General features: G+C 40.4%; 1 protein-coding gene across 1 annotated transcript; it reads right to left on the minus strand.

Moving 5' to 3' along the window:
* Window positions 1–244: 244 nt before the first annotated feature.
* Window positions 245–20,349, minus strand: LOC108041372. The gene is given in 3 exon segments (XM_017119287.2): window positions 245–2,770; window positions 2,773–2,989; window positions 19,606–20,349. Coding segments are annotated over 3 exon segments (918 nt in total). The 5' UTR covers window positions 19,996–20,349; the 3' UTR covers window positions 245–2,459.
* Window positions 20,350–23,722: the final 3,373 nt, after the last annotated feature.

Consider the following 23,722-nt stretch of genomic DNA (forward strand, 5'->3'; position numbering starts at 1 on the left):
AATTCGTGTCTGTTGTTTGTTTTTTTTAAGCATAGGCGCAGAAAAATTTGCTACACACAGAGAGCAAGAATCTGACACTAATAAACATTTATACAATCCGGGGAGACGACATCGATTTGCGTGTGTGTATGTGGGTAGGATATTCCGATTTATCAGAGTTTTCTAAAAAATAATTCGCTTTTGTTTCGTGTTTTTTTTTTAAATATTTTTCCTTCTAATTAAAATGGACACAAATATTTGCACAGACATAATTGCTCAATAAATATTTATGCATATTCATATTTTTCTTGTTTATTTGGTTGTTGTTGTTGTTGATTCTGGCAGGTACCTGATACTTAAATATCAATTAGTTTAGGAGTAAAGTTGGCAGGGGAGATCTGTCTGAAGCAAATAAGAGATTCGAGATTCGGCCTTATTCGCTTGCGTGTAAAAGCGCCTAAAAGCGAGCTATGCGAACTACAGCAAAAATGTTATTGTATATGTAATCGCAATACAGTTATATAAATACACCGAAATATACGAAAAAATGTTCAGCCTACACACAAATATATAGTTTTACATATATATATATATATATATATAGATTCATATTCTAAATTGTAAATATTGATTTTTAAACTATCACTTAGGCTACATTGAGTTTTGACTTAGCTTTGGTTTTCTTTACGTTTTGGTTTCATTGTTTTTTAACACTTAGGGTTTTTGGCAATTGGAGCTCTGGCCTTGCCAATTTGACACTTGGCAATTTGTGGCGCCGAAAGTCTCCAATTATTGGACGAATTGTTGATATACGTTGCGTATCATGCTCAAAGTGAGTGAATGAGAGGGATAGAGCCGTAGCATGAGTGGGTCAGTGGGTGAATTGGTGAGAGAGAGATAGAGACATTTAGTGGCTTAGTTCCTTAGATTAGCGTAGATTGGCAAATTTCGTTTTGGATTAGGCTAAATGGCTACTGACACTGATCAGCAGTTTTTTTTTAATTAAAAGAAAACTATAAATAAAAAATAATAAGTTGGCTATTTACTATGCAGTGTGACCAAGCCACAAAGAAAAACATTTTAGGCGCAGTGTGACCATGCAACCTGCCTCAAATTGTGTTATTTGGCTTAAATTCAACTAAAAAGATTTACGAAAACACTCTTTTGTATGTAAGCATTCAATTTTAAAACCAAAAACATGCCTATTTTCTGTAAGAAGCTCGTTAAATAATTAACTTTAATGTTCAGTTGTTATTAAGCTGCTGTTTAGTGCCAATGGCCATCGCTCGAAGCTGTTGACTTGTTTGCCTGCGTTCAGTTGAGCTTATATTTTAAAGCTTAAAGGCAATAGGTTTCGCAAACATGGCCGTTAAAGTACATATTTGTATGTAGTAGAAAAGAGTACCAGCACACACACACACACACACACACCATTACTCGAATACGCACACAGGCTCGTAAATATACTATAGCAGCTTATAGTGGAGCACTCACAATCACATGCTTCGACAAGCACAAGTTTCAATTTGTTGCACTTTTTTGAAGCATTAAGTAGCTGCCCAAGCTTAAGTGTGCGAGTGTGTGTGAGTGGGTGCCTGTATGTGTGTTGGTGTGTGTTTTTGTTTGCTTGTGTGTGTGAGAGTTGGCAAAGCGGTTTAGTTTCATTTAGCATTTAACAGTTACTAGTATTTGGTTTTTTCGCTTATTTTTTCCGGTTTGTTTCCGTTTTTCATATTACACAACACTGAAAGCACACGTAAAGTTTTTGTTTTGGTTTCCTAGTTTTTGTATTTTTTTGGATTTCTCTTGCATATTTAGCTAAAATTACAATTTACGCACTAAACATGCAGGGAATTTCGTAAAATTAGAGCAAATGCAGTTCGCCCTTAAAGATCCTTTGTGTCTTTAGTTTCCTAAGCTTTATAATCTAGTGGCTGTCGGTTTCTGAGGCCCCTGCAATTTATTTTTACATTTTCTATAGATTTTTCGAAATTTATTTTGATTTCTGTTCAAGATTGCACAACAAACATTTGGCTCTACTTAAATACTAGCAACTTAAATGGGATCTTTTAGATCTGTAGCTGTCTTCATTTTCAAACTTTGTCATAGAAATTTATTCTCACACATTTTATTGAGTGAAATTTATTTAGTAAAAGAAAAAACTTAGCATTTCAAAAATTCATGTTTTCATAAAAATAGATTTTACATAAATGAAATAGTCATAAAAGTCAGTTTAAGTTTGAATAAATATAAAAATGTAGTCATTAAATAACACTTTTACATTTGTTTGGAAAAAGTATTTCAATATATTGTAAGCTTTAAAATAAAACAAAATTTCTGCAAGTTGGCTTATAAAGCCATTTAAATTCCCTCTAAGTGTCTGAAAATAAAAACAGCTACAATCCTTTATATAATTTCATTTCGTTTCCAATTCGAAACAAAAGATCGGATCACAATCACAAAAGTGGGACTCGGGGGCCTTAGGAGTTGCCCAAATTGGACGGCGACGGTGGCCACTGGCGCTTGATGACCGCGAAGTGGGTCATCTGGAAGGTGTTGGTCACCTGGCAGCGGCGCTCCACGAATCCGGTGAGGCAGTAGCCCATGTTGTAGTCCTCCATCGATATGTTGGACGTCAGATAGAGCTTGAACTCGTCGTTCCACGCGGGCTGTGACTTGTCGCAGCCCATTGCCCCCGTCCGGATGGCGGCTGCCCCGCCATTTCCAGTTGCAGGTGTTGCAGGTGTGGGCGTGGCAGCCACCGATCCGGTGCCCGCTCCCCCTCCCCCGCCGGCGATGCCGCACCCGTGGCCGCTGTCCGGCGAAAGTGGCCGGCAATCAGGAGGGAGCCCTGCTGCTCCAGCGGCAACATCCGTGCCTTCGTCGCGCGCCGCTGGGTTCCGGAGCACTCCACGATGCGGCAGCGATTGGGCTGCCAAAAGCAGGGCGTGATGGTCCAGTAACTGGACGAGGCCGTCCGCGCCCAACCCTCTTCGGGATACAGCAATATCTGAAAGGTGGCAGAAAAGATGAGACCAGAGGTGAGTGCACTGTTGAAAAAACGGGGTTCAAATGCAAACAATTCAAAATGTTTGATCTTATCTAGGTATCTAGTATTTTGTAAGATATATTTCTTTATATTTTACAAAGTACTTTAAGAAAGAAATAATGAAATATATTGGCTTAAACCTCCCTAAATTGAATTATTTTCTTATTGGAAATAGAATGTTAAAAAAAAAATTGAAGTCTTTTATAAACTGAGATAGATCTCTATATTAAGAAATATAACTCTTTGAAAATATAATATTCTTGCTAAGATCAGGATCAAAAAACGTACTTCAATATTATAACAATTTTTCTACGTTAAAGAGAATTAAATAAAATAACAAGAAACGGCAGATTTCTTACTATTCTGTCAATTTCAAAAAAGACTTCTACATAATATTTTTTCTCAGTGTGGGCCTTTCAGGACATCGAATGCCAATAGCAAATTGGTTTTCTGTGTCGCTCTTTAATTGAAAATCGTAATTAAAATCGTGCAGATTGTTTAGCCAGGATTTGGAATCCGATTCGGTTTTCATGGAACTGCACCTTAATCAAGTCCAGTGCGAGTGTTTATCATTAAGTGGGCAATTATTGTTAAACACACTCACGCTTAATTTGGTCAAATTAAATTGGCATAAAATTAACATGAAATTGCATTTGACGTTTTTATAGCGGCATATTTTTCAGCACAGCAGAACCTGGCAACAGGCGACCATAAAATGTAAACAGTAAATTTTCTGTTTTCAGTAATTCACTTGTATCTTATGCACTTGCTGTCATTAAGCAATCTCTTCTGTTAATTTGATTGATTTTGCTTTATCATTTTCATTTTCATTTCTCATTTCCATATCGAACTGAAATTTTTGCCACTGGCACTGCAACCGCATTTGGCCAACAGTAGCCATAAATGAAATTAGTCAGTTAGTTTATCATTGCCCAAATGCCCAAATGCCAGTCTTCCGCTTGGCATCAATTTCATTTACCGATTTTATATGCGGTCTTTGCGGTCAATGCACGCGGCTCTTTTATAATTAATACATTTCACAGTCGCTAAATGCCAGACATTTCAAATATTTGCGCACAACGGGGCGTATGCTTAATAAGCGCCCAGCAAACAGGATGGAAAAGAACAGAGATAGAGAGATACAGGGAGCGGGCTAATCAAACATTGAACTTGGCTTAAAGGCTCCTCTACGGCCAAGGCAAAATCACGCTGGCAAACTCCAAAGAAAACTTCAACAAAATTGAAATGGGGCGAATAAAAAATCCAAAGCCAAAGTGGGTGAAACGAGTTGGCCAAAAGGGGAAAGGCCGGCGGGCAATGGCCACCACAGGACCATGGAATATAACCGGGAACCAGGAGCTGATGCTTTTGAAATTGAAGTGGATGCAGCTGCAGCCACAAGGAAACTCACCCCGGGGGTTCCCCAGTTTTTCCCAGTTTTTCCCATTTTTCGCCGTTTCCCAACCTCCTCGCCTTTGTTCTCCACTTTGACTTTAAAATAAAAATTCGCATATGCCTCGATGCGAAACTCGGACTCTCGGCTGCCAGGTAAGTTGTTTAAAATTAATGCATCGCAGGGGCACTTAAAAATGCATCCATTTACGTTTTATTTACGCTCAACTCTGGCTGACCGAAAACAATGAGAATGGCCGAAGCGATTGGGTGTTTGAATGGAAGTGAAAAGCCCGGCCACGGCACATTAAGCTGGAAATGGAAATCCCCCTTAACATTAATGAGTATTGAACGATTTTCGCAAGGCTATGGTTGTGTGAAAGTGCTACCGGCGAATACCTGATGGTCATGAGCAGGTATTTAACTTATAAATGGTTGAAAACGGTTTGAAAATGATTTACAATGATAATAATGGTGGACTTAAACGCTGTTCTTTAAGCTCGTAGGAATTCAATCTAATATTTTTGTGAATGTTTCCTGGCTTTAAATTCCCTTTACCCAAAATTACTTTAAAGAGTCCCAGCTTTAAATAGTAATTTCTAAAATTCATTACCTCTCTTCTGTTTAACATTTGTTTTTCCTAATTAAAAGCATATTTTTCTCGCTAATGCGAGTAATTTGATACTGAAAATGAAATTTTCTCTGGAAAAACCGAGCTACTGTCTGACTGCATAGATGACACATCAATCCGCATCCACAAATTGCCTTCTGGTGAACCACAGCACGTGCTGCATATTTGTCAACTGTCCCCACATGACGCGATTGGCTTGGCTTGAATTGCCCTCTCGTGTTTGGAAATTATAAAAGCACGGAAAATAGAAGCAACCCGAAATTGTGGGAACGACTGGCTAATAAGCTGCCAAAATAAGCTTTGCGACGACAGGTAGAGATACTGATGGGTTGCGATGGCTCCACCGTTTCACCGCTCTTCCGACCCCGATTGCCATTGCATTATTCAAAGATGCCAAAAGCGCGCGCTGCAAAATTGAAAATGCAACGGCAGCCACCAATGCACGCAACAAATCGCTTGCCACTATCAAGGGTCATAAAATCCTTCACTGCCATCCGCGCCCCCCCCGCCCCCTTCTACTCCCCCTTTCAAGCTGAGCACACATATTGGTTGTGGGGTTTATGCAGCAAGGACTCGCCAGTGGTGGTGCACCAGAAATCACTGTTGGCCAAGTATTAAGTGATCTTCTTAAATCTTTCTGTTAAATCTTTCTTAATACTTCCCATTTGTGTGTAAAATAATGTTTGAAAGCTTGACAGACTAATTTAAAATGAGCAGAAAATAGTTAGAAATAATAGGTCCGGCTTAAAATTAAGGAAATTCCTTAAAAATATATAAATTACTTTATTAGTATAATCGCAGTCGCTAAATAATAATTGCTGATGCAGAGAATGTGGATTTAAAAACTTACAAACTAAAGAAAAAAGTATAAGCTTATAAAGCAAAATTAGGTACAATTTTGTTTTCTGAAATTTGTTGCTTTTGCTTTTTAGTTGCTTTTGGCTTAAAATTCAATTTTACTTTTTAAATAATTTATTACTTTTACAGCTAATATAACTATAATTCTGAAGAAGTTCATAATTACATAACTCCTTTACCTAGATTTAAAAACTAAAATTGTCTAATGAATAATCAAAATTCTGTCGGCTGTCAGTTTGTAAAAACTATCTAAAACTAGCTTAACATGTACATGGTTAATATAGTGATTTATTTATAATTTGTTTTCGTAATACATATCAAAATATCTATATTTCAAAGTAACTGTTTTCCCCAAACTAACACCCACATCTAGTCACGCACACACTCGAGGGGCGAAAAAGAGGGCAGACACGTACGCGCTGGAAAATCACTTCCGCTTTTGAGCTGCAACGTTGGCAATTTCGCAGAGGAGCGTAGATAAATGCGATGCGGGGTGGTGGGGGGCAGTGGGTGGTGAATGGTGTGTGGTGGGTGGATGAAAACCCAACCAAAAGGGGCATCAGGTGGCGAATGCCGAATGGCAAAATCGAAAACGTGGCCAAGACTGGGTCGTCGATTCGCTGGGAATCGCTCCTCCTTGAGGCGTCCATAATCGATTTCTGCGTTGGAGAGACTGCGACTTCAACTGCCTTGGCAGCATCCGTGGAATTGTTTGTTGACTTTGGGTTTTTTATTGCGTGCCATTTTATTGCCACCACAAGTCCACGTCGACCCTATATTCCAACGTGGCTTCTCAGCTCCGGTTCGGTAAATAAAATGCCAAATGGCAAAATGGCAAAATGGCAATACCCGAACGCGCTGAGGGCAACCACCATTGTCAGCAATTGGCAACTTTGTCTATTAATTTGCTTAATGAGTTCAGTGACAAATATTGAACGGCTGCAACTTAACAAATAGCTGCCAAGTTTCCCTGCGATTCGAGAGTTGGAGCTGGAGACTAGGGACTCGGCACCCTTGGAACCCTTGGAACCCTCAGAACCCAACCCCAAAACCCAATCCCTGAGCAGGGAAACTTTTCTCATTTGGCTCGTCCGTTCGCTTCGCTCGACATTAATTAATTAAGTGCTGCCGCAGACATTTCAACACTTTTACCAGTCAGTCAGTCAGTCAGTCAGTGGGTTCGTCCGACCCTCCGACTGTCTGTCATCGACTCAGGCATTACTTAGGCAAATGGTCTCTGTATTTGTGGGTGTATATGTATCTCCGGGCACTTCAACTTAATTACCCGCCCTCATAGGCATACTGCAGATCTTGTGCCTCCAAATCCAGCATAAGCTCGAAAATCAAAGCTTCAACACGATTGTCTAAGCACTTGAGGCGCCCCCAACCCATCACCCATCTTAGTCATCCTGGCCATCCACCCGTCCACCCATCTACTCATCCACCCACCCACTCATCCAGCCACCCACTCATCCTTCCATGCACGCAACTCCACTCAAAGGACCTCTCGAAGATTTTTATGAACACTTCTGGCGAGGAAGGCTGGAGCCTGGGAAGGATGAAAGAAGGCTTTCGGGGAGATTACAGGTATTCAGCAGTTTGTGGCTCATTTTTTAAGATTAAAAAGTGTCAATTATAGCGAACAAGTTTTTAATTTGGTAATTGTGTTTTCCTATGAGATACAAATTATATATTTTGTAGAAAAAATGAAAAAATATAATGGGAAAATATTTGTAACTTATGCCACTTTAATGAACTAACCGCTTTTAAACTTATTTTATAAATTCACCTAAAAATTTACAACAGTAAATTTAAAATTTTCAACGTATTTCCACCGTTTTACTTTCTAACTTCATTCTTTAATGTTACCTCATTTTTGATCAGAGAAATTTAAGTTTTAAAGTGAGAGTATCAAATAGTAGTTTTTTGAAACGAAGTCCTTTTTAATTAGAGCTTGTTAAATTCTAACTTTAAATAAATAGGTACAAAAGGAGTCACGTAATTATTTACCGAGACCCACCAGGTGGGTCATTTATATTAGAGATTTTCCTTTCCTTCCCTTTAAGCTGAGGCTTTTGTTTCATCCGCCGAAGAGTTCGCTTTGAGCAAACTTCCCCTCGAGTTCTTTACGCCATTCTTACGTGTACGGAAAAGCATTCCATTGAGTTTGGGGGAAATTGAAGTTTTCCTTCGATTCATTTCTTTGCTTTCCGAGAGCGTAAATGAGTTTTTGGCTGATTGTAAAACTTATCTGTTGGCTGTACGGCTTTGGCTTTGGCTTCGGCAGCGGCTTTGTTTTCAATTGCCAGTGCCAATTGTATCAGTTATTTTCTGTTTGTATTTCATTATTCGCCTCACGCGCTTCACTATCCGCAGCCTTTTGTCCTGGGTTTTGGTCTGGAGTCATGCTATTCAGGAGCGATCCTGGCCGGGATGAGGTGAGTGGATGTGGATGAGGATGAGGATGGGCTGGTAAAACTTTTAATAACTTGCTCATTAGCACAGAAAATGAGGCCGGCGTTGCGGCAGCCAGACAAAATAATTTACACGCCAACATCCGTTGCAATTAAACTGCAAAGGGAGAACTTAAATTTCCGGGTTAGGAATCGCCGCTGGCGGCCTGTCTTGGCCAGGCCTGGATGTCTTGGCCCTCCATCTTGGCCCCCATCTTGGCCAAGTTTATGGCTGGCTGCTGGGTAAATGTAGATGTCAACGGATGGGCCCACAGCGAAACTTTTGCCGCTAGTATTTTCTAAATTTAATGAGTTGTATTACGAGCAACTTTAAGAGGAGAAGTTGAAGCTGCCACCTACTCGCAGCCGCAACTTGGTGTAAACTTATATATGACAAAGTTCCTCCTCGCGAGTCCTTGCGGCGTCGCAAGTAATGCACAAATTAAAGTTCTTTGCCAAACTACACGAGGCAGTGGCTGCTAAAAGTTTCGTCCTCGGCGCTAGTTGACATGTTGAGTCGCACAAGGATATGCGTAGCTACAAATTTGATATGTTAGACAAGTCCCGGCTACACGCGCAGCTCGAGGGGCATGGAAATGGTAAATGGCAAGTGGGAAATGGGAAATGGGAATCCACTCGCAATCCTCCAGTCGTCAGTGCACCATGGGCGATAAATGCCGGCAAACTTTGTGGAAGGAAGCGGAGGAGGATATATTGGCATTACAGACAGAGTTGCAGGGTTAATGCAAGCGGAAATATAGATATTGCTTTTAGTTCATCCATGTAAAGTAAGTCGTTTATTAGGGGATTACTGCGGGAGAAATATGTTGGCATTTTCTAAAATTATTTTTAATGGATTTGAATATCAGTTAGGACACAATAACAACTTTTTAAAGTTGAATTGAAAACTTAAAAACATTTTTATTTAATGTTAAGCAGGCTTTTTAATGATTATTTTTATTTGAAGCAACAGAGATTAGTTAAAACTTTCATAAAGTGAAAAGAAAAATTGTTTTTTAGCTATCTTTAACGATTATGAATTTGTTACTATAAATAGTAGTGCGCCGAATATTAAATGAAAACTTTAAAAAACTCTCCAGAACGTTTTTAAATATATAACCCTTTAAATTAAGTGAATAAAATATATATATTTTTGAACTACTTTCCAACTAGTTGTTATAAATTATTACAAAAGTAAAATAATTTCCCTTAAAGCGGCTGATAAAATGGAATTTCATGAAGAAGAAATTATCTTTAATTGTAAGAGAACCCGAAAACTTTGTCATCGAAATCAGTTCTATATCTTCAGTCAGCGAAAAACCCATTAAATTTAATTTTCATACATTTTACAGCATTTTGGCATTACAAAAGTTGCTGAATCTCCAGGCAGCCAGATTTCACTTCAGTTTCCAGCGAAGCACACACTGTCAGCTCCTCTTGGATGGGGTTCGCCGGTGTAAAAGATTAAGCACATTTATGTGACAAGTGCGACATCAGCAGAGACAACGAGGAGTTGGAGGGGCACAAGGAGGAGGAGCAGGAGATGGGAATGTCCTCAGGAAGGATAAGAGCGACAGGCACGCATGTGCCACAATTTTAAAGTTGAGCGCTAATGAAATTTGAGCTGCCGCTTTCGCAGCTGCCAGGCAATTGGAGCACTGCAAAGTTATGCAAGTGCAGAGACCAAAAATGGCATCGAATCCGGCTGACAAGACGTGTCCTGGTCCTGATACTCCGGCTTAGGAGTTGCGACAAGTTTGCCGGGGAGTTTAGCACGCGTAATGCGAGTCAGAGGTGGCAGCTTAAAGTACTGTGTCCCGAACACGAATCCGAATACAACGCAGATGTTTGTGTCTCATTAGGGCCAGAGGTCTCGGTCACGCTTCAATTCACAGACTGGGCTCAAAACTTTGCCACTGTGCCGAGTCCCCGAACAGAATAGCTCATCAATAACCCATTTGTGGGGTATTCAATGGGGAGGTCGGGTCACGACCTTACCCACGGGGAATCGCAAGCTGCTTTGAGCCCTATTTCCGATATCCTTCTGTATATGGATACAAAACGGTGAGCCCAGTTTATTCACTTTGCCATTCATACAGAGGCACATAAATCAGGTCGAGGAAACGTAAAGCCCCATCCCCGCCCTTTGAGCTTATAAATCTCCCACATCTGCGCTTTTCATTGGCAATCAACGAATCAGCGAGGAAATGCTTCTTTCAGTTATTTTTAATGAGCGACAGGGCCTGTTGAGAATTCCCCATCCCCATCTTCATTCGCATTCGCATCATCTTAAAGAGGGCGGGAAATGTTCACGAATTTCGGAATTTCAGCCGGGGCATGCAACATGTTGAGCGTGTAATGTATGGCGATGTCTAACAGACGAAATGAAATGAAAATTTAATAAAATAAAAGTAAACGACTTGGGCCTGCTGCGATGAGGGGAGGAGGGGGAGGAGCTGCTCCTTGGGACTAAAGACGTTTGCTTTAAATGAAGATGTATGCCAGCCGGGCGTATGAGTAATATGCGCAAATATGCGCATAAAATAAAGCAACTTGTAGCAATTTCCCCTGCTCTCGGGTCCTTTTCCACAGATTCCCTTCTCGGCTCCCTTTGGGCCATTGCCGTTGCCACTTCGGCATCTTTGGCTGGCTTCTTGTGTTTAATTTAGGCAGCCATAAACGTAATGCGGAGCCTCAAGTACTCGGATCCATGGAGTCGCAAGGCAAACCGAATTTATATGGCGGCACATAAAAACTGGGTAACCTTACCCTCCTCTAGCCTTTTGTGTTTCATTTCCTGGGCATGGCTGACATAAAATAGAATTTTATTCGAGGCTGCTTTAAAGACCAAGATATTGTCTTTCAAGCTCCAGGCATTAACCCATTACACGGCTAGAATTTCAGCTTTGGGAATGGCCAAAGTATATCAAATGCGCAATTTAAACTTAAAATGTATATGGCCTTTTTATGTTTAAAGTAAATAAAGAATTTAATATCTTATTTAATGGCTATATTATGGTCGGTTTTATAACGACAGAAAATATATGGTGGAAGTTAGTTAATGTAAGTTAATAATAAATATTGGTAATGCTAATAAAAATAATCAATTAATTATTTATTTGGCAATTATTAAAATTTTGTTGAAATTAATGGATATTCAATAGAATTATTCATTTTTTTATACCAATGATTGAAAGAATTTTTCTGCGTATCAACATTTTTTTAAGTAAATATATGATGTAATTAAAAAAGCAACAAAGTAAATAAGACTGATACCTTTGGAATATGTCAAAGACATATTTTCTTGGAATTTTGTTTATCCAAATTGTTTCGCGGAAGAGTTGAATAGAAAAGGTTCTCCTCGCAACTCGGGGAAAGTGCAAACAATTTTCAATCACAAACTTGAAAGCCCCTATCATTGTTTGCCGCCAGCCTAAATGCTCGCTCCCATTGTACTAGTATGCGACCCAGTTGTCCCATTGTGCGATACGAGGTGCCGTGATGTGAGTGCTCGACATCAAAGCCAGGCCTCGTCCTGTGGCCCAACCACTGGGTGTCCCGGTCTCCTGGTGTCCCGGTGTCCTTGGCTGGCATTCACATTCTGTTTGGCTGCCAGCACGTTAGCATATCACCGATGCGATGCCATGCCATCCATCAAATATCGCGCGTCCTACGCGAGCCTTTCGCGTGCTTTGAAGGACTTCGGTTGCGATGGGGAGGGGGAAAGGGGGAGGGGCTTTGTACAAGTAGGGGTCCTGATGCTTCTGCAAGTGACTCCGGCTGTCTGCTGTCAAAATTCACCAAAGCAGCCTGCTTCTGGCAGCCCTTAACCCATCGACTCCATTTTGCCGATGCTGTACAAGGCATTTTAAAGCCGATACTCTCTGGAGGGCATGAAATTTTAACTTATTTCGTTGTCTACTTCATTGAATTAGCCCTCACACACACACACACGAGCGGAGATAATAAATTGAATTAAATTGATGCGCAGGGAAATTGTGTGTGGAGCTTTCTTGATGTTGGTCCTTGCCAAAGGAGAAATTCATTTAATTTTTGGCTCAAATGTCTTTTTAATACTCCTCTGGTTTTTGTTGTTGTTGCTCTTGTAGGTGGCTCAATATGTTCTGCTAGCCAGTGCCAGAATATTGTTGACAGCAGATGTGGCACATGGCACATGAAATTGTTTTTTTCCGGGGCTAATCAAGCGGCGGTTGTGTGCCAAGTGGGGAAATGTGGCAAATAACGCCGCAGGGAAATGATAGTGGCTCGAATTCCTTTAAATTCCCTTGAACCAGGCCTTAACTTATCTTTTAATTTCGCATTTAAGGCAGGCTTGCACCTTGTGAGGTCAAAAAAATAAATTTTTTTTTTTTGCAGTTTCGGATACATACATGTTTCAATTTTACTCTCCTAAAATTTGAAGTCGAAATCTCTTGAATTACGAAAGTTATCGAGCGTTTGGTGGACCGGTGTCAAGCGCGTTGCCATTATAGTGCAAATTTTCAAACGCGTTTTTCTCGAAACCATGTTTTCCGAGTTGGCGGAAGTCGTACAAGCCGCAAAAATTGAGCAATCGTCATGAAATTTTTTATACATGTTCCTCAGAAGTATGTGCATGGAATAGACTAGGATCTTTTGAAAATATTAAAAATTGTTTATTTAAAAAAATAATAAGTGACGAAAAAATGAGGAAAAACCCGATTTTTTTTTTCAAAAGCTCATAATTTTTGCATTTTTCATGTTTTTTCAATAATCCTAGTTCAAGCCATGCGAACAAGTGTACAGATTAAGAATATATTCGTTTTTTGCGTTTCAGATTATTTCTTAAAATTCCAAAAAATCCGCCATGAGGACGAGTATTTCGCGGACATGCCGCCATTGTTGGGTACTCCCCCTCCCCCTTCGCTTGGATCGCACTCAAAAAAATTGTGTAGCTTCAATAAACTGTACCCTACAACTGGCTAAAATTTTATTCCCATACCTACCATACTTTCCAAGAAATAAATTCCAGAAAAAAATCAGGTTTTGGGCGCCAACAAGGTGCAAGCCTGCCTTAATTTAAGCTGGGCTCGGGCCAAAGCTAAAGCATACTTTTCAGGGCCAGACAGATGGGCTAAATGGATGCAACAATAATTAACTGCATCAAGCCGCCAGGCAGCAGCTGAGTCGCAGGGGAAAAACACAGGGAAATGGAGGGCAAAAAGTGGAAAAGGTCGAGTAACCTCTTAACCCCTGACTGCCCCCCACTGCCCCCCTCTTGCCGGCAGCTTAACTTGGCATTAACGCAATTTGTCACAGCAGAACAGACACCAGAGAGTCGGCAGCTTAGCCAGCTTCCAAAACTTTACCCCCAAGCCCCTCTCTCCAGGTCCAAAATAAAAAGGAAACATTTTGGTTTATATATATCCAAAAATAAGTAGGTGTCTGCAGGAGCCTGTGTTTTTTTTATTTTTATTTTGCAACATTGAGCTGACAGGTGAAATGAAATTGCGTGGGCTGCAGTTACACATTCCATCGCAGCATTTTCTACTTCAACTTTGGCTTATCCCCCCGTTCCTTCGGAGCACTTTGAATACACGGCATGGAGATGAAAAAATTCCAGAGAAAAAACATTGACATCCACAAATATATGTACCTACGAATTTTCCATTCCCATTTCCACTTGTAGTTCGTAGCTACAACTGCAAAATGACAGCACTCTGTGGTTTAAACAAGAAATGCCAGGCAGGTAAGCTTAACAATAGTGGCCAAGATGGCAGGAGGGCAGGAGGTATTTTTGGCCAGATTCAACTGCAAATGCAGAGCAAGGCTTAAATACTTTGGAATTGACGAAAGATTTTAATTTGGCAGTATGATATTGCAGTCTCGGAATTTTTGTGGCCTTGAGCTATTACTTTTTATCAAGGGAATGTGACAAATTTATTCGAAGCTTAGCTTGTACAAATACTTTAAGATGTTAACAATATAAATTGTATAAGATGTTTAGCAAAAAGTTAGCAAGTCACTTTAAAGTCGGCTGAGGGCACATAAATCTTTGCCGGCCATGTTGCAGTCACCGCAATTAGAAAACCTGCCACTCAGTTGCTCATTGATAGCTTTAAGCTGCCAGAGGCACTTGCCACTAAGCAACTACCACCTACAACCCACCACTTACCACAAAAGAGGAGAATACCGAGGACCAGTCAGCAAAATCGCGCATACGGCCCGTGGCCAGCTGCATCAGCTTGAATAGCAGCAAATCGCCTTAGCAGCTTGCGGGAAAACCCTAATAAACCAGCAAGAAACTGCACACAGTTAAGCCTTCTGCGGCAGCTGCCACGCCCACTTTGGGTATGTGGGAGTAGGCGTTGCCTTCAACTTTGACCCGAGCGATTTAAATCTTTGCCAGGGCATATAAATTTAAGAGTGCGCCCCGCTTACTTATCTAAGTCTATGACTTTCGGTTAGGCGTTCGTTCGGGATTCGACGATGAGTCAGAGAGTTTGGGATCTGATGAGGAGGAATGGCACTGCTGTGCTTTTCATGCCCTCCATTTTGCGGCTGTCTCTGGGCGGAGGAGCTACTGCCGCTTCTTGCTACAAATCATGATAATAAATTCCAATTTTATTTAGTCAGTGAGGCGGCAAAGCACCCTTGTCATCGTCATCGCCAATGAAAAAAGAAATGGTAGTGGAAATGGGAGGGGAAAGGAAACTCCCGGCAGCCAAATAAAGGCCACCAAACCGCTTCATCTGCTGGGCAGCAAAAAAAAAAAAAAACGAAGAAAAAAGGGTCTGTGTTTCAACTACTTGGATTAACGGTTCAGTTTTATGACTTTTTATTTTATACACACACAGCACATTCAACTTTCCGGCTTCTGGCGTTTCCCGTTTGCCCGCCAGTTAAATAAATACACTCGCAAATTGACTTGGCCTGCTTAACTTTTGGGCAGACATAATCAGGCCTGATTATAATGAATAGTTTGGGGCTGGCCAAATCAGCAAACAGCAAAACCAGAGGCGACACTCAGCCGGCCAGCTCATCAGTCAGTCCGGCCAGTGCAGTTTGTAGTGGACCGCAAAGCCCCTCGTTATCCCCTCACCCCTCCCCATCCCGATGTCCCTGAATCCAGTGTCCTGCGTCCTTCGTCCTACGTCCTGCGTCCAGCTCAAAAACTGAGAGCTGCGAACTGCTGCAGCATCAGCGCCAGCCAAAACACATTAGCCGTGTGCTAAAAATGTCGCACAGACCAGTCGGCCCAACGCACAAATCCTGCGAAAGGAGTGTTTCACAAATTCACGACCCAGTTTAAAGGGAGTAGCCAAAATTTGTTAAATATCATATGATCTAGAAAGCTATGGCATGTAGTTATATACAGAGTTTTTTATAAGTTTAAGTCCTAAGTTGGTATCAGTTTGGTAAAATATATGTTTATAAAAAAGGCTTTCATTTACCTTTAAATAAATACCCATTTTGATAGGCCTAAATCTGTAGTGTGTTGGTTATCCTTATTGGTTGATACACATTTGAAAACAAGTAATAAATATTCTGATATATTATACCTCTTTATTATATACTTTGCTTTCAAAATACTTTTTGCAGATTCTAATTTTATAGACCTACTTTTACTAGAACTATCAAAAAAATAATTCAAGTCTCGTTACTTTTCTGTTGGTAAGTTGTGAAAATTGCGATAAATATTTTATGTATTTTTTAACTTTATATAGAAAGTAATGCGAATTAATGACCATTCAAATTGGCCATATAAGTTTTAGTAAGTTTACGCTTTTAGTTAAGAGATTTTGATTTGATCTTATCCAAAGAAAGAGGAATAAGATCTTAACCGTTTCGACTTTTTAGATCATGACTATGTTATATGAATAATTTTAAAAGTTAGTCAAATCAACGATTAGGCTGGGGTTTTTAAGTACAATACTCGTTTTGTATCTTGGTTTAATTGAACATTTTACAAGAGACCCTCGTTAGCAGTGAGTGACCAGGCGGAGGGTCCTTTTTTTCAGTTGGAGCTGAGCTGGCAGGACATGTGGCAGTTGGCAGTTTGCTGCGCTTTCCCCGCCCCCCTCCTCCCTTTCGCCAACTGCTGCTTTTGGCTGTGGCTCTTCATTGCCTGTTGGCAATTACAACGTTGCAATGTTGATGGCATTTTCTTCCTCTTTTATGCATATGTATGCAGACACACAAACACACACACACACACAGACACCCAGGACATAACGATGCTCACAGACAGGCAGCAGCTTACAAGGACATGTAGGGGGGGTGGGGAAATGGGCTGGAAAGAGGGGCGGGGACAGTGGCTAGTCACTTCCGCCTTGCTTCAAGAGGTCGTCCATTTTTTCATAATACTCTTTCTGCTCTTTGAGTTTCCTCAGTCCTTGATTGCTTTGGCCTTTGTGCATGTGAAACTAATTATAGAGCATAAAAAATGGGTGATTAAAACTAAATGTGAAGATAAAGACATAAAGGATATTGTAATGGCCATTGTAGTTGCTCTGATAATGAAGTAAATGGGGTATATTGTTTAAGTATCTTATTGGGTTAACACTGAACTTCTTCGACTTATTATCAATTCGTATATGCCCAGGTATTCCCTGACTTTCGAGACACCTTCCCCCAACAAACCCTGCTGTTAATGTAAATATATCTTACAGCATTATTGCATTCGGTTAAGAGGGTAAACTTCACTCGACAGATTTCACTTGCAACATTATCCGTAAAAATATATATACAAGTACATTCATCTGAGGGTTGATTTCCGTTTTTTTGGGTGGTTGCAACCCAGTACAATTTATTCTGTCCGCTCTCACACCCCCGCAAGTAAACAGTTTTTGTTTTACCTAAGCTATTGCTTCATTATAAAATCGATGGCGGGGACGAAGTGTAAACTACCCTTTGAGGGCGAAACTAGGGGGTAATCAGATTGCTCATCAAAGGAGCAGAGCTAGGTGCTTTGGTACTCGGCTGCTCAAAGCGGTTGATTCAATGACCGAGTGAAGCTTTTCGAATTCAATTTTACGGGAGTGGGAGCCCAGAATGTCTCCATCGTTCCTCTGAACTATGGACTCCTGGACTCGTTGTCAACGGATTGGTGTTAATGTCCTTTGGCATTGTTGCACTGCGAGGACGAGCAGAAGGACCAGGAGCCGGACGACCAGGGCCACAAGTCGACTGTGTGCAAAATAGACTGAAATTGATGATGTCACTTGATAGGGCGAATGGGTTTTTCATTTTTCACTTCTCGCTCTCGCATGCACCCGTAACCCCAACCCATTCCATTCTGCCCAATCTTCGAGCTCCTGCAGATCCTTCGTGTTCGTGTTGTTTAACAAATTCATCCTGTTGCTTGCGCTTCAGTGCGTGATGCCCAGCAGATTGCAGAGTGTGTGTTTGTGTGAAATGTGCATCGGACTCACACACACTCGTGCAGAGAAAAAAAAATGGGGGAACTTCAATTTCGGGAATAGGAAAGTTGTTCCTCTTAAAATCAGGACTAATTGTCCTTTGCCTCGAGGCTTTTTCTCTTTGTGGTACGGATGCAATACATGATATATATCATTTGTAAATATATATATATATGTATTTGATCGTTTGGTTTACATATGTGTAAAAATAATGATTGTAGTTGTCTTGATTTAAACTACTTTGATTTGTTTTACAAAACAATATGATCTGGAACTAAAACTTATAATTGAGATTGTCTTTTTTTCATATATAACATTTTACATTGAACAAATGTATTGTTTTTAAGATGGACAATTAAATAACAAAAGAGAATGTTTCATTTTATTTTCAAGAAAAATCTTCAATACTATAAGTAGGTAAAGAATAATGTTATCTATCTTTGATTAAAATATAATGATCATTAAACATATTTATTGTATTAAGGGAAGTTTTTCTTTGTAAATTATACAAGAGAGTCAAAACTTTAATATTATTTTTATCTGGACTCAACTCTGTAGAGTGAAAAGCTCCTTTTTTGTCCAGTGCTCTGGCATAATTGAACATCTCTTTTTCTGGGTTTTTGGAATAGAAGAAACAAACAGCCATTGTTGTGCATCGACCTGTTTGATTGGCTTTTCTTTTGCACGTTTTTAATTAGTGGGAATTTGGAGAGATCGGGGCAAAGAGTGGAACGGAATTGGAATGTTGTCCTTTGGCGCATTAAACAAACGAAATATTTCATAAGCGCATTGCGCTCTGGCCACAATGCCAAATGATTTATATGCAAAGTGGCATAAGCACACTCGCATAACTGTGTGTTTTGGCCCCGTTTTCCAAGCACCCAGTTCCCAGCTCCCTTTTTCCCTGTTACCTAGGCCAAAACCAAACAAACCGGTAGCAATCGAGCGAACTTCACTCCACAGCTTTGGCTACAAATTTTCCAAAATTTATAACAAAGGCCCACACACAAACACACGTGCATAATAATTGGGGGGAGAAGGGACAAAGGGGGAAGAAAGGACCCCAGGGTATTGGCTACCTTACGGTTGAGTGGCTCGTGGCTCATGGCTCATGGCTCATGGCCCATGGCACTTTGGCGCCAGCGCTTCGGCTTTGGGGTCTTTGCCTCGCAATGGATGACAATGTAACCAGGAGACTGTAAAATTTATGCACTTTTAGGATTGTTTGCAATGTGCTCGAAAGGGAATTGTTCCATTATGCGATAAGCATTGGGATTCTCTTAAGGTGTTTTATTATACAACGAAATAGCGTTTCTGCGCCACTTTCTAAAGATATTTCATCAGCACTGGGTCAAACCTAAAATCAATTATCTACTTGTTCGTAAGGATCTGAAGTACTTTGTTTAGGTTAACTTTATTTACTAGTTTCAAGTTCTATAATTTTCATGTAAGAGCTTTATACTTTTAATAACTTGCACTCAGTATATATTTATTTCTTTATTTCATAAGACCTATTATGAAGTATATTATCAATAAAATCGAAATGATAAAAAATGCGGAACTCAGAACCTATTTAGTAACTTTGGCATTATTCTTTTTTTCAGTTATAAAACAATGTAAGGTAGGTACTGATTTTAGCTATTTTGCAAAGGATCTAAATACCTATAAGTTAGGGCAGTTCCAAAATCAATACTAGAATAAGACTTGATTATTCCACTTGAACTCAATGGAAGCCACTAAATGCAAGTGATTTGCGAGCTGGGATTTGATGCGCATCTCGCAGAATCACCATTTTTTATTTGAGCAAGAAAACCTATTGAGATTCCCCGTCCTGCCACTCACCTTGTTGGAATTACCATTGAATTTCAATAGCTTCTTGCAGGACTTGCCGCGACTCTCGAAGTAGATTTCCTGCGGCGTGCGACGGCCTCGTTGGCCGGAAGTCGCAGCTGTTGTTGCTGCCGCACCAGCTGCTGCTCCTTTGCGTTGCAGTTGCAACTGGGAAAAGGGATCGCTGCCTGCCACCGATTGCGTGGCTTTGTGGCGGCTGACACAAAGGAGGCGGCCCAAGATGCCGCAACAGCCGCTGGGCGGCGACGGGCCGGAAGTGGGCTCACTTCCTGCCAATGTCCTTGTTGCCCCTGTGCTGTTGTCGTTGTTGTTGGAGCAGCGGGCGGAAATGGTCATTAGGCTGCCATGGCGGCCAGTCGGGCGATTAACGTCCATTTCCATGTTGGCTAGCAGCGGAATTGTTGCCTACTTGGCGGCGTCGTCTTCCTTTGTTGATTTTTCTCAATTTCCAGAGTTTGTTTACAATTTTTGATTGCGGTTTCCCTGGCCGCAGGCTGTATTGTCCTTTGTCCTTTGTCCTTTCCCTTTTCTTTTCTTTTTTTTTTTGGTGAATGTCTCTGTTTTGTTGTTGTTTACTGGTGGTTAAAGTCTAACCGACAAAACTTGGCGCCCTCACACAGACACACACACATACACACGCACACGGGCGCTCAAAATACGTAGCACTCACACCAAAAAAGGGAAAATGTGAAAATTTCGAAGGACTTCTCAGCGCGACGAAGTTCACAGGACAAAGTCAGCGAGCCAACTGATAAAAGCCATGGCTTTTGCTTTGGAAATGTGCGCTCAGCAGGGTTGTCAGCTTTTCGAAAGAGAGCAGGACAGGGATACGGGACGAAAGAGATGGGGAGAGCCGAGCGAAAGAGAGAGTGCGCAGGCCGAGTCCTTCGAACATGAATCACCTTGTGTGCATGAATGAAGCAAAGTTATTACGGTCTTTCCCCGGTTTTTGTTTTTTTTTCTACTTTTTTCTGTGCTCCATAGTTCCGTAGTTCTTGCTGTTTACGTTTCCCAGGGTCAAAGTTGTACAGCCTCTCGTTTTGTGTTTGTAATTGTTTGTGCGGCTGCCGAGTGACGCCTCACGTTAGGCTGCGAATTTTTCGGTTCTCGACGGGGGAATACTCGAGTGGTAATGGGTACCAAAATTGGGTTTCATTGGGCTCATGAAAAGCAATTAAATGCAATAATTGTCTTTTACAAAAGCGATTAAGCAACTATTTCTTAGGGTTATGGGAATGTTTTATGTTGTCAGGGTGCGATATAAGTAATTTATTATAAATTATATTAAGCCTGGTTTAATCCGCTTCTGAAAAGCTATTAATTGTATTAAACGTGATTTTGAAAAGCCACTGAAAATCTAATTTTCAACATTAATGGGAAGTAAAATAATTACCCATAATCTAAGCTAGTGGCCATAGTTGAGTTACAATGAGTCAATATATATATATATGTATAAGATATCATTATTTAATTGCATTCAAGATTTTAAACAAAAATCTTAGGAGAATCCTAAAGCTGCTTTTTATAAGTCTTCCAAATATAATAAGAAAATGTGAAGTTTTGGTAATACAAATTAAAGTTTTCATTTCTTTCTAACCAAGTTATTTGGTAGAAGGTATTCAAGCTTATGATCTACAATTTATGTCTATATTTTTTTAAGGATACAACTTTCTAGAATAGTTTATTTATTTAAAATGTTTGGAAACAATAAAACTTTTATTAAAACAAGCGGGAATGCTCTCACAAAATATTTCACCATATCCCAAAGCCCGTATCGTGAGTATCAAAAAGTTGCAAGAGCAGTTGAAAAAACATTTTAATTTCGGCCAACAAGGATATGGAATGAAGAGCCTTGTCTATGTGTTTCTGAGTATGGGTATGTGTGTGTGTGTGGCTTGTGTGTGGTAGTGTCTATGACTATGAGTGCTTTCTGCTCTAGACGTAATTTCAATGTTTCAACGTAATCTTTGATTTGATTATGCTGTTGAGTTGGCCTCCCATGAGGCGGTTGGTGAGTGTTTGCCAGTGTTTGCTCGTTCGTTTGTTTGTTTGTTTGTTTGTTTGTGTCTGGACCACTTCCGGGCAAAGCTATAAACGGATTATAAAGTAATTTAATGCTTTTTGTTGCCGAGGATGCTGGGCCGCCTCGTGTGCGGATGTGAGCATTTATATATTTTTGGTGAGAACGCATTTGGACAATAAAAACTTTTAATGTCTGTTGTTTGTCTCTCAATTTATTTAGCTAGCGTCACGCATACGCCCAGTTGGCTGCGGCCAAGATGAGCGCTCCTTTAATGAGTTGGCGGTTTTAGTTGAGCAGTTGGCCAAAAGGCAGCCAGGCTGTAATTAATGTCGGCCCCGTCATTTGTGGGCCAGTATGTGTGCCCGGGCTGATCATTTTGGCAACATGTTTATCTGGCCCAATGCCCATATATTAATGTCCGCACACCCGGACACACGCATTCCCTTAGATTGTCACATTAATTATGTACGTTAAGCTGTCAACGTGGCCAATATTTTTGTATCCACAATGTCCACCTCCTTTTCTTCTTCCTCTGAATGTCCTTACGTGTCCGTGTGTGTGTGTGTGTGTGCATGTGTGTGCCTTCGGCAATTCCTTTGCCATTTTTCGTTGCTTTCATCTCGGGCGATAAGAGCGTCTTAGTTTATCTTTATGCTCGAGCTTTGTCGGCGTCTTGTTTCTGCTTACATCTTGCTGTTTGCCAAATAAATACGTTTGATAATGCGACACGACCATCATATTGATGAGGCTTCCGCTTGCTTAGCGTTAAATGGAATGAAGTGCCAACAACAAGCAAATAGATTACAAAGACCGATACGAGTTTGTCTTCATCTGTAGATGTCTAACTGCAGGTGGGCGATGGATTAATGGTTCGTTCATAACCGAGATTGAGGCATTTAAAACTTTAAAGCACTGGAAAATTATTGGAGATGAACATAAGAACCAGTGAAATGCTTTTATATGTAATTTGTAGCACAGAAATCAATATAATACTATTGTTCAATCTAAGTTAATCGGACTATGATGTATATCTCATAAATGTAAATAAAGACCCCATATTGCTATTATTAAAGTTGATTTAAAATACTGCTGATTTGTATAGAATAAAATATTTTGAATTTTTGCTTAAATTTTAAATGTAATGATTTGATAAGATAATTCTCTGCTGGAAAACAATGTTGTAACATTATTTTAGATAGCATACTTTTCAGAGCGAGTCTATGCTAATAAAACTGTGAAATCCTTCTGCACAACCCATACTAATTTCAATAAAGTTTCCTTTTGGAATAAAAACCTTAAAATAGGAGTCCATTAAGTTTTTCCCATTTCGACCGTTATCAAATAAAATGTTCGTCTGGAATACCAATAAAAAATACCATATCCAATTAAATAATTTTTCCCATGCAAATTTCCACTCATAATTTAATAAATATTCCTCTTCAAATTGTTCCAAATAAAAAAGAACCTCAAAAGGCTGTTATGACTGCCTCCCAAAGTCCCTCTTTTACATTCGGTCTCAATTACGCACCAATTTCTGTCCCTCTGTGTGTGTGTTTGTGTGTGTGTGAGTGTGTGTCGAATGCTGTTAGCAATGAAAACTCTGCAACTGTGGCCGAAAATGAAAAGTTCCATTGCATTTGGCAAACTAAAAGAAAAGCAAAAAAGAAATGTACTCGTATAGAACAGTTGCCTAATTGCAAAAATGCTGCCGGCCAAACACAGAACTGAAAAAACTTTTTTTGGCCAAATGGAATGGAATGGGTAGCTGGCGGGGCGCCCCCCCTCTCCTCCCTCACCCCAAAAATTGTACCCAAAAAATGGAAACTACGCTAAAAGCTTAAACAAAACCTCAATAAAGCCGTGGGGCGGGGCGGGGGAAAAACACTGGGAACTATTGAGGCGGAAAATGGCAAACGGAAAAGTTTGCGACGCATGCGCAAATGGACCAGGACGACGATGGCAGGACTCCAGGACATTCAGATGGTGGGACAGCAGGACTTCAGAACGACAGGACGACAGGACGACAGGACGACAGGATGCGATGAGAGTGATGCAAGTGCAGCGACAACGACAACGGCATGTAAA

The sequence above is a fragment of the Drosophila rhopaloa genome, unplaced genomic scaffold (assembly GCF_018152115.1).
Source record: "Drosophila rhopaloa isolate 14029-0021.01 unplaced genomic scaffold, ASM1815211v1 contig_115, whole genome shotgun sequence".
Taxonomy (NCBI): domain Eukaryota; kingdom Metazoa; phylum Arthropoda; class Insecta; order Diptera; family Drosophilidae; genus Drosophila; species Drosophila rhopaloa.